The 11,276-nt window shown below is 47.6% G+C and overlaps 1 protein-coding gene across 1 annotated transcript in view; it reads right to left on the reverse strand.

Annotated features, from left to right (window-relative positions):
- GPI (glucose-6-phosphate isomerase) overlaps positions 1-8,593 on the reverse strand; it is a 29,966-nt gene extending 21,373 nt beyond the window's left edge. Inside the window, exons 1-3 of the mRNA XM_054048760.1 lie at positions 8,411-8,593; positions 2,873-2,963; positions 1,181-1,249 (exon numbers count right to left, since the gene is read on the reverse strand). Of these exons, the coding sequence (XP_053904735.1) occupies positions 1,181-1,249; positions 2,873-2,963; positions 8,411-8,529 (279 nt within the window). The 5' untranslated portion in view covers positions 8,530-8,593. The remainder of the gene's footprint in view (positions 1-1,180; positions 1,250-2,872; positions 2,964-8,410) is intronic.
- Between the last annotated feature and the right edge of the window lie 2,683 nt (positions 8,594-11,276).

Here is an 11,276-nt window from a genome sequence, read left to right on the forward strand (position 1 = left end):
AATATTCTTTAATATTTAAGACAACCTGCTTGGTTGAGCTACATTGTAGAGCACCCAGATTTTCTTCCATTCTCAATTTGTTGTATCCAACCTAGCTAAAGTCCTATGCAGCACACATCACCAACTTTGAGCAAGTGAGTTCTAATAAAGGAGAATCTGGATACAGTGATCACTTTCACACCTAGAAAAAAGGGAAGGTATTCGTTCTCTTGATGCAATAGGTGGCTAGTTCCCAAAAAAATGGGTTTATAACTGTCACTGATAAGTATCCTCAACAGCACAAAGCAGAAGTTCTTACTAAAAATTCTTGTATCATTTGCCAAGCATCACCACGACTGGTCTTAAGCAGAAGCAAAAGGAAGTGGCCCCTTGGATCCAATACCCTGCCCCATGTCAAATATCAGCTCTGTAATTCATCAGTTGGTCCCATCTCCCTTCTCCAGCAGGATGCCTTCAGAACCGGGCCAATGTGGGAAACAACTTCTGGCCCAGTTTCCTCCACTTCCAGCAGCTCGGGGCCCAGTAAATTGTAAGGCTGGTCTCCAGTTCTCCACCCCACCTCAGTTGCCATTGATATCACTGCTTGTTTTTGTCTTCTCCCCAGAGCTTGTGTGTATGGTGATGTACATGAGCAAAGAAATAAATACTACCACCACATTTAATAGTTCAATACATCACAAGTAGCCATATGGTAGTAATTTCCAGCCCCACACTCCTCTAGCATAAATATGCATAACCTAGGTCAGTGTTCTCAAACATGGGATGTGTACCCCTGGGAGTACGCAGAGCTCTTCCAGCAGGTACATCAACTCATCTAGTTATTTGCCTAGTTTTACAAGAGGCTATATAAAAAGCACTAGTGCAGTCAGTGCAAACTAAAATTTCATACGATGACTTGTTTATACTGCTCTATATACACGGAAATGCAAGTACAATATTTATATTCCAAGTGATTTATTTTATAGTTGTATAGTAAAAGTGAGAAAGTAAACCTTTTTTCAGTAATAGTGTGCTGTGACACTTCTGTATTTTTGTGTCTGATTTTGTAAGCAAGTAGTATGAGTGAGGTGTAACTTGGGGGTATGCAAGACAAATCAGACTCCTGAAAGAGGTACAGTAGTCTGGAAAGGCTGAGAGCTACTGACCTAGGTGACATAGCCACAGACAGAAATAACCTTACCTCAGTGAAGTTGATCTTCTCTCCAGTGAACATTTGCTCCCTAGCATTTTCAACACCTCTTGACTTTGCCTGAGAAGGGTAAAAAATATATCATTCACTTAAGGGTAGAAGTAACTAGCCCCTCCCAGGTAGGCCCAACTGCATCAGAAAGGCAAGAATTTCTTCCATAAAATAATCTGGCTACAACAACAAAAAAGTTATATTGGCTACCAGTAGTTTACAGCTGCAAGAGTTCATTCTCCTATTTTAAAGGAGATTGGTTAGAGGGTGTTCCTTCACTGAGGGGAAAGTGGTGAAGGTGAAACTGACAAAACAATCTCAACTTTTTTAAATTATTCAGTTTCATCTTGTCAAGATCAGCAATACACCAGTCAATAGCCGATTTTAATAAACAGAAAATTGATTGAAAGTAATTTTTTTTTTACTGCTGGCCCAAATTTCTGCTAGTACTTCCAAATACAATGCAGCATAGATACAAGACTGTCTTGGTCTTTCATCTAACTAAGTAGCCAGGGAGAATGGTAAATTTGGACATCACACTGAACTGAGGTTATCCAGGCAAATCTTTTCAGAAATGGCAGTCCTGAAGCTTTCAGATGACTATTTAAGCAACAAAAGAGGTTTCATACATCACTTTTAAATTGCAGATGTAATTCTATTAAGGACTTGACACTTGTACTAATTTAGTTTGATTCCTTTTTTATAATGTAAAAAAGTTTGTTGCTGAAGAGACCTGCACTGATCTTTAAAAGCATCTGACAGGGGAAACATTTTTGGCTCCACCAACAGATATTTCGTTACATCTGAACGGACCAATTGTTATATGGTTAATGCCAGCATGTAAACAGGGCTGTGGTGGTGCTTGGAGCCAGCTCTCAGATATACTCCCCACCAGATTGTACAAAATAGCCCTCTGCTAGTGTTCTGCAGCTAAGGAGCTGACAACAGCCATCTTTCATGGCATAATCTTCCCATTCTCAATTCCATGAGGAGTCCCATCTTATATTAATGCAGATCTCATCAGTATTGTCTTATGTTGGTCGCTCTGCTGCACAGCCAAACCCCTCTTGAGGTGGGGCTTGGGGCCAGCGAGGCAGCTTTGGTAGAATAGCTCCTGACAGAGTCACGCTGCCTTGGGGGCAGAAAGCAAAGCTGTGAAGATACCTGCAGACCATCCTAGGGGCTTCATGGGCTGAATGCTTACCAAATCCTTGTGAATGTGGGAAAGAACTTCAGCCCAGCTCTCAAGAGTATTTAGTTTCCCAATACCCTGAATGATCTGGACCAGGGGTCAGCAACCTTTCAGAAATGGTGTGCCAAGTCTTCATTTATTCACTCTAATTTAAGGTTTTGCATGCCAGTAATACATTTTAACATTTTTAGAAGGTCTCTTTCTATAAGTCTATCATATAGAACTAAACTATTGTTGTATGTTAAGTAAATAAGGTTTTTTAAATGTTTAAGAAGCTTCATTTACAATTAAATTAAAATGCAGAGCCTCCCAGACTGATGGCCAGGACCTGGGCAGTGTGAGTACCACTAAAAATCAGCTCACGTGCCATAGGTTGCCTACCCCGATCTGGACCTTCGTGTCCTGTGCTAGAACACAATGTGCCAGGAAGGATTTAGCGCCTCATTTTTCTACAACTTGTTTTCACCTTTTATTAGATCAGGGTGAACATAAGGAATTACCAGGTCTATCAGCATCTTCATGATCTCTTCTGTAACAAGGTTCTTCGAATAATCCACCAAGATATCCCCATGATCAGTATTCAGAGTCACACTGCCAACAGAGATGGTTTGTTAATTAGCAAGTTCCTACAGAGCTATTGTTTTAAGCATGCAAGTAATGAGAGATTATCCAAATAATTTGAACCCCAAACCTACAAAAGCTAGTAATAGCCCAAAGGGCAGTTTTGCCCAAACATGTTTCATAAGACGATTTACTAGATATTAAAAAACAGTTTAGTTTGACTATAATATTCCAACAAGTTAAACTATAGTGTCCATTTTCTACTTGAAAAGTTTAAATAGAATGAAATCTATTAAACAGTGTTAGAAACAATCATTGACATTTATGCCAGTCATTTCACTAAATGCAACAAGATGAAAACAATCAAGTCAAGTATTCATATTCATCCCAGCATGAAAGTATGACAAAAGCAAGTATGCTTAAAAAAAAAAAAATCTATTACAACTCCAAGTATAAAAAAATGCACTCTGCTCCATTCAGTATTCTCATTTGTGAGTTATGTAATCTAATCCTCACTGTCCCAGTGGAGCTCTCCAAATTATTTAACTAATCCTTGTTTGAAGAACATAGTCTAAATCTCAGAAGATCAGCATTTTCAGCCTTAGATCTGTTGAAGGCTGCAACATGAAGATGTGTTTATTAGAAGTAACATCAAAACAAATCATGTATTGCCATGCATGAGACTTCTTGGAAGATGGTCTACTTAATTAGCCCCTCGCTATAGTAGTGTAGGGAGAGATCCTTAGTTTATGTGCCGCTAGCGCGGACAAGGCATCCTCCCTGTGTGATTGGAAAATGGGTGGGAGACAGTCTAAGCATCCCCTCTCACCCCCTACGGGCACCCCATCTGAAGCTCTAATTATTCCATACCGCTCAAAGCAACAGAATCCTCCAGTCATATACACATCTTAATTTTCTTTGCACTGAGGACTACTTTCACAGCACACTTCTCCTCTGGAGGAGAAACTCAAAACAGTTTCCTATAGTTCATTCCAACGCTATAGCAAACAGTCTCTGCCCAAGGAATCTTGCCCCCCTAGGCTATCCTATTTTTCTTTTGCTCCAGGTGCTGTGCACCCACAAGTCCCACTGAAGTCAATAGAAGCTGCAGGTACTCAACACCTCAACCTTGATTCTGATCCTGAGTTCATGATTATCTCCTTTGTCTTTCTGCAGCAAGCTTTCCTTCCCCAGTATCTGAACACAATTTACACACTATTTTGGAGTGCACAGCTGTGCTTGCATCTGAAGAAGTGAGGTTCTTACCCACGAAAGCTTATGCTCCCAATACTTCTGTTAGTCTCAAAGGTGCCACAGGACCCTCTGTTGCTTTTTACAGATTCAGACTAACACGGCTACCCCTCTGATACTTGACAGCTGTGCTAGGAATTTAACAAGAGCAATAGCCCCTAGCCCAAATTTGATGTGACACAACAAGCAAGGGCCACAAATAGGGAGGGTGGATCAAGATGGGGAGACGAAGGACTAGGGTTATTATTGTAACATCAGTAACTCAATTAAGCATGTACATCTGGGTCCATTAATTTCGTTTTTTTGTTTCTTCTCCTCCCTCCCCCCCCCCCAAAATCCTAGCAGAACTAAGATTACTGGACAGATTTAAATGGGGAGAGGAAGATATTTTGGCAAAAAGGTTTAGGGTACCATCAAAGAGAACAACAGGCAGGCATCAGAAAAGCAAATAGTAAGACTAGTACAATTCTTTTTCCACTTCAAATACAGCATACTAGTGTGATCAGCCTGTTCTACCACATCTTATATACTTTCCTAACGCTGTGTCTAGGTTTCCAGTTTCCTCAGGTTAAGTATGCTTTTACTCTTGGGCCCAGTCACCAGAGGTTTTTTTTGTTACTGTGGACTATTTTGATTAGGAAGTGTTACTTAGGCACTAAAAGTAACTGCATCTATTCCAAGGGCCAAAGAATGGGACCCCATTTGCTAGGCACTGTATAAACACAATAATAGACAGATCCTGCCCTCAAAGAGCTTATAATCTAAATTGACAAGACAGAGTTGGGGAAGGGTATATAACAAGCAGAGTGAACAATGTGATGGCAGCAAGAGTCATTAGTTTCACATTTTATTTTGGTGGGGGGGGAAGTTGGAGTGGATCAGCTAAAAGGAGAGGAAATATTGAAGGGAAGTGGGGAGAGGAAGACAGGCAAGGGGAGAACAGAGTAAGAAGGGCATGTGTGGGTGAAGCGGAGGTGATGCAACTGTGAGGGAGAAGGGTCAAAAAAGCAGCCAGTCAGTGCAGGGCAGAGAGTCCAGTCAAAACTGTAGGAAGTTCTCTGCATGTCTGAAAAGTCCCTGCTTTGGCGGCTGCTACAGCTGCTCCTTCCAACTGGAATCTCTGGATAGTTTTTCCCTCTACACTTTTAGATATACAACCCCTAGTGTGGCTGCAGTTATACTGGTATAAAGGTGCTTATACCAATATAGCTTGCTATAAGCACCTTTATACTGATAAAGCTTGCTATACTTGTATAGGCACCTTTTAATCATTTAACTACATCCATATCAGGGGTTGTACAGTTCTAAACAGATTGAGCTAAAGCAGTATAACACCCGTTGAGACAAGCTCTTTAAGAAGCTACATTTTATACATTTGTCACATTTTAAAATTGATACTAAATCCCTTAATGCACCTGAAGTTTGAACCTACTTTACTAACGAAATATCATGCCCTTTAGTATATTAATAGCTTTTTCCTAATTTTGAGGAATTCTAAGAACAATCCCAGACTACAATTAAGCACAAGGAAGTTAGACTCTGTTGCTATAATCTATTTGATGTATGATAAATTTTATCTTAACTTCACATTTTTGAAACTTGGACTCCATGCGTCCTATGTTCAGACGAATGAAGGGGAACTTCCCAACTTATCTTCTATAAGAGAGATGATCTGATCATTGTAGCTGCTGTGGGCTACCACAACAAATCTAACTACCACCCACACCTCATCTGGAGTATGAAGGGGTACAATGTAATTTTATTTTCAACTCTTGCTGCTTAAGAAGAGTGTGACTTTAGAAGTAACAAAGAGTCCTGTGGCACCTTATAGACTAACAGATGTATTGGAGCATAAGCTTTCGTGGGTGAATACCCACTTCGTCAGAAGAAACCCAAAAAACCCATAGATCGATAATGTTCTGCTACAGTGCACATTCTGCAATGCGGCATCTATTAGATGGTGCTACCCATGTGAAAACAATGGACTTGTCATGTAAGCCACATCCACACTTAAGTGATGTAACAGTTTCCTGTAAAGCCATTACCGTGGTACCATACAGAATATTGGTCTCCCCCTACAATGTTAAATATTAAGAAGCCATTTGCAACTTTGAATCCATCACTGCTCAAATTCCCAAGTGATATGTAATGCTTCCCCACACACACACACGCGCACACACTGTTAGCCTGGAGGCTCTCTGTTCCTTTCTGATGTAGACCTTACTACAGTCATTTATGTCTTTGTAACTGCCAAGCGATATTACAACAACGCACTCTACTTAGGGCTATCTTTGATAAGCACTCAAACTTCAGCTGGTGCAGAATGTAGTGGTTTTTCCTGAGTGGGACAAGCGGTTATGAGCACATACCAGCACTGCATATGCTGCACTGGCTATTTGCTTCTGAAAAGCTTGCGATCGCTATGGATTTAGGATTTGCTGGGGTTACGTTGATGCCAGCAGTTTTGGTGCTGAACCCTCCACAGCTGATGGTCAGATATTCTTAGTGGACAACCCATACGTCTGGAATCTGCTTCTTCAGTCAGCGTGCCAGAACTAGAGATTGAATTTCAAGGAGCAGTCAACTATAATCCAGGTGATGGATTAACTGCTCCCAGCATTTGTCAGAAGGTTTATGCATTTTTTATTGAAGAGTTCAAATTCATGGGACATTGTGGGAAGTGTTCGCTCTTGCCTCCAACTATGAAGTACGCCAAACTAATTGGCAAATGTGACCTTTCCTCAGGCAGTTGTGTGGCAAAGGAGGAGTATTATCCATTGATGAATGTAACAAATAGGATAACACAGAATGTCTGTCAATATTAGGCATGCAAAGTAAGAGTGAAATAATAGGTGTTCTAGACTTTAAGAGGATGTACATTTTATTGATAATCTCATCTCAACTTTATCTTAATTAGTCACACCTATAGACATCCCTGCCCTCCTCTCCAAAAAAAGAAGCTATCAAATTCACTCCTTAATACTGTATGAGAGACAGGGAAACCTTGCAAGCCAGAATTTGATTTCTCTGCTACAAAGAAACTGAAATATTTGTTTTAAAAACTTACAGACTTTAGAGTACAAGGTGCCACAACCTTGTTACTAGGATCATACGACAACCATTACACAAAAATGAGGATTTAAAAATATTCTTTCATCAGTATAGAGGAAGTAGGCATGCAAGAAAGCTTAGACACTAATGTGGAGAAATATAAATCTTGGTCTTTAATGTACTCTTTAAAATATTTAGGCAGTTCATAAAGTGTGAAGGCCCTTTTCTAAGATGATGCCAACAGTTGCATCCATCTCCCACCCAAGTGATGCCAGACAGAGAATTATCTGTACACCAGAAGGCAAAAGCTTAGGGTATCTATATCTACACCGTGATCTACAGCCATCTGAATAAGCCCAATAATAACTATTTAGCACATGTTTAGGTTAATGAATTCTAATCACTCCTGCTAGCCAGGGGTAATCTTGGCTCCATTCGACAGAGAGGCTGAGCAGCGTTAAACACGGTCTGTGCCGAACCTTGTGCTTCCCCTTCCTGTGTCACAATCCCTTGTCGCTGTTGCAATGTGCTTTGAGTAACCATGTGGGGAGCAAAGGCGCTGGGGGCAGTGCTAGGCTTTGCTCAGGGACAGCCGGGGCACCCTGCTGGCTCCGGGGGCCGCTCAGCGCCCTCTTGTCGCGGGGCTCACCGTGACTAAGCACGCTGCTGCGAGAGGCCGAGACACGACGGACCCACAATGCCACTCTCCCCGCCGCAGCCCGCGCCGTGCTTCCCAGCACGTACCGTGCCGCAAGGATGAGTCAAGGGCAGGCGGGCAGCTCGCCGAGCCAGGGGGCTCTGCAGGAGCAGCGCCCAGAGAGCACCACCAGCCCGGGGGGGGGGGGGGAGACTCCCCCGGCCCCTCCGCGCTGCACTCCCCGGGCACGCGGGGGAACGGGCCATTGGGGCCAACCCGGGTCAGCCGGTGAGGAGACGGCGCCCCGGGGCGGCTTTCGCTCTCTTGCGGCCCTACTCGGGCAGGTGGCAGAGCCCGGGGAAGGGCTTCCGCAAAGCCTCCCCGCGGCCCTGAGCGAGCGGGCCCCTAGCGGCGCTGCGCGGCCCGGGCCAGGCCCCGCCGCCTGCAGCCCTGGGAGCTGGGAAGGTCCCTGCAGCACCCGCGGCCCCGGGAGGGGACTGGGCCGGGGCGGTGCCGCTGGGCGCGCCCGCGGGCTCACCTGAACGTCGCGAAGCGGTCCTTGTCGGCCTCGAAGAGTTGCCTCAGGACGAGCTTGGCGCCGTTCGCCTTGTACCACTCGGCGAGCTTCCTGAAGGCGGGGTCGCTGGACAGGGCCATGGTGCTGGCAGATGGCTGAGCGGCGATGCGGCGGGCAGAGCGGCGCTGGTGGGGACCGGCGCTTTATAACGGCAGACCCGCCTCTCCAGTGCCGGCCCCGCCCCGGCCTCAAAGCCCGGCCCCTTGGCGAGCCGCGCCCGACCTGGGCTCGGGGTGCGCTTACACGCGGCTGCGGCCCCTGAGAGGCTGTGATTGGCCTGTGGACGGGGGTCCGCCCGAGCCTACGGCCAGCCTGGGCAGGGGGCTGGAGCCGTCACCGCGCTCCCTTGGGCAGCGGGCTAACGCCTCTCCCGTTCACAGCCCCCCCGGGACATCCTGCAGGTGCGATCCCGCCCACCCACGGCCGGCCATGAGCGCCTTGCCTACGGGGGGCAGCTTGCACTGGGCAGCATCAAACTGTGCCCTGCGGACTGTGTGAGCTTCATCATACCGTCCCCGAGCCGCAAGGCGCCGCCTCTCCCTCCTCTCTGGCGCTCCTTCTGCCTTGTATCGAAGTAGATTTAGCTCTGCGGGGAAGAGAGTAGAGGCGCGGTGTTTGTACAGGACCTGGCACAGTGAACAGGGCCGGCTCTAGGTTTTTTAATGCCCCAAGCAAAAACATTTTTGGCTGCCCACCAGTGCCCCCCCCCCACTCACACCCCCTGCCGCCCCAGCACTGGGCTCTCTCGTTCCCCCCCCTGCACCTCCTGCCACCCCAGCACTGGGCTCCCCCCCCCAAACGTGGGATCCGCTACCAGCACACGGCGGCCAAGCCCTGGCCCAGCCGTGACTCTGTCCCCATGCGGGTGGAGCTGCTGGGCGGCACGGAGTGGGAGTACTTCCAGGTGGCAGTGCGTCTGCAGGGCGGCACGGAGAACTCAGCCCCTCCATGGGCTTTGTGGCGCTGCTGGTGGCCAAGGTGGATCAGTTTGTGCTCACCGCCCTCACCCCTGACATGCTGGCAGCCGAGGACCTGGAGAGCTCCCCGGACCTGCTGCTCTTCAGCCTCACCGCACCCTGGCCCAGCCCCGGCGGGCGGGAAGGCGAGGATCTCCGGCTGCGGGGCTACCTGCTCTGCACCGACGAGCCCAGCCGGCCGCTCACCTCTTCACACACTCCGGGAGCCCCTCTCGCCACCGCCGCAGCCCGGGCTCGGCTCCAGTGGACCCCACTTCCCTCCCTTCCCAGCTCCTCACACACTCTGGGCAGGGTTGCCCAGAGAATTCAGGGGGCCTGGGGCAAAGCAATTTCAGGGGCCCCTTCCATAAAAAAAAGTTGCAATACTATAGTAACATGTATTTGGAAATTTAAAAAATAACTAGTGAAATAGATTCAAAAATTAATTTGTAATAATTTGAAAATACATTAAATACATTATTTAAAAACATTAAATGCTTTAATGGTATGTATACATTTGCAATTACATAATGGGCTGTTGCTGGGTGATGGTGGTGGTTGGGGCCTGACTCTGGGAGCCCCTCTCGCCTCCACCGCAGCCCGGGCTCGGCTCCAGGGGCACCGCTTCTCTCCCTCCGCGCTCCTCAAACACTCCGGGAGCCCCTATAGCCCAGGCTGCAGCGGCCGCGAGAGGGGCTCCCGGAGTGTGTGAGGAACGGCTGGGGGGGGAAGGGAAGGGAAGACTCGGCGCAGCAGGGGCAGCAGGACCCCATCTCCCTCCCTGCATCCCGGGCGCCGCTTCCCTTCCTCCCCTCCCCCCGCTCCTCACACACTCCGGGAGCCCCTCTAGCCACTGCCGCAGCCCGGGCTGCAGCGGCTGCGAGAGCGGCTCGCGGAGTGGGGAGGGGGGGGAAGGAAAGCGGCGCCCATGGTGCAGGGAGGGAGATGGGGTCCTGCTGCCCCTGCCGCGCTGAGTCTCCCCAGGGCAGCGCTGTACAGGGCGCCGCCGGGCTTGGCAGGGGGCGCGGATCCCAGCTCCCGTTGGCAGGGCGAGTGGCTGGGCCAGGGCCGGCTCCCGGCAATGCCGCCCCAAGCAAAAAAATAAAAATAAAAAAGGGAGGCTGGAATGCCGCCTCTTAGAAAGTGCTGCCCCAAGCACGTGCTTGGAGGGCTGGTGCCTAGAGCCAGCCCTGACAGTGACAGTGGGACCTCCCTTCAGCCTGGGATCTTTGGATCAGAGGCGGATTTACCATGAAACAAACAGTGCGGTGGCATGGGGCCCCAATGACAGCCCCCCCAAAATGCAGGACAAATCTCATCTGACAACCTGCCCCCAAGTCCTGGCTGGCGGTGCAGCAGGGCCCAGGCAGGCAGACTGCCTGCATTCCGTGGCTGATGGCCCCATGGTGCTCCCGGAAGTGGCCGGATGCTGGCACGTCTCTGCGTGCCCCCGGGGGAGAGGGGGAGGAGAGTGGCTCCATGCACTGCCCCTGCCTCCCTGTTTTAATAACATGTGCTGCAAAGAGCCACAGGAGGCACATTAAAGAGCCACTTGCAGCTTGCCAGCCTCAGTCTGAGTATCACTGCTCTACTGGAATCACACATCACAGAATATTCAAATACATCACATTTTCCTGAGTGACAGTGAATACAGCACTTTATGTATTTATCCATTGTCATTTAATTATACCATATTTTCCTGAGTCATGCTGAGCACACCACTTTATTCACTGTAAAATGTTAACATTTAAATTAGAGGTAAAATACCAATCAAAGGGAGCATGCATGTAGATTACTTTTTCAGGCTTTTACAAAACCTATGTCAATTTAGCAATTAGCCTTATTTGTTTTTAATTCGGTATTACCCTCCA

Source organism: Malaclemys terrapin, chromosome 14, assembly GCF_027887155.1.
Source record: "Malaclemys terrapin pileata isolate rMalTer1 chromosome 14, rMalTer1.hap1, whole genome shotgun sequence".
Lineage (NCBI taxonomy): Eukaryota > Metazoa > Chordata > Testudines > Emydidae > Malaclemys > Malaclemys terrapin.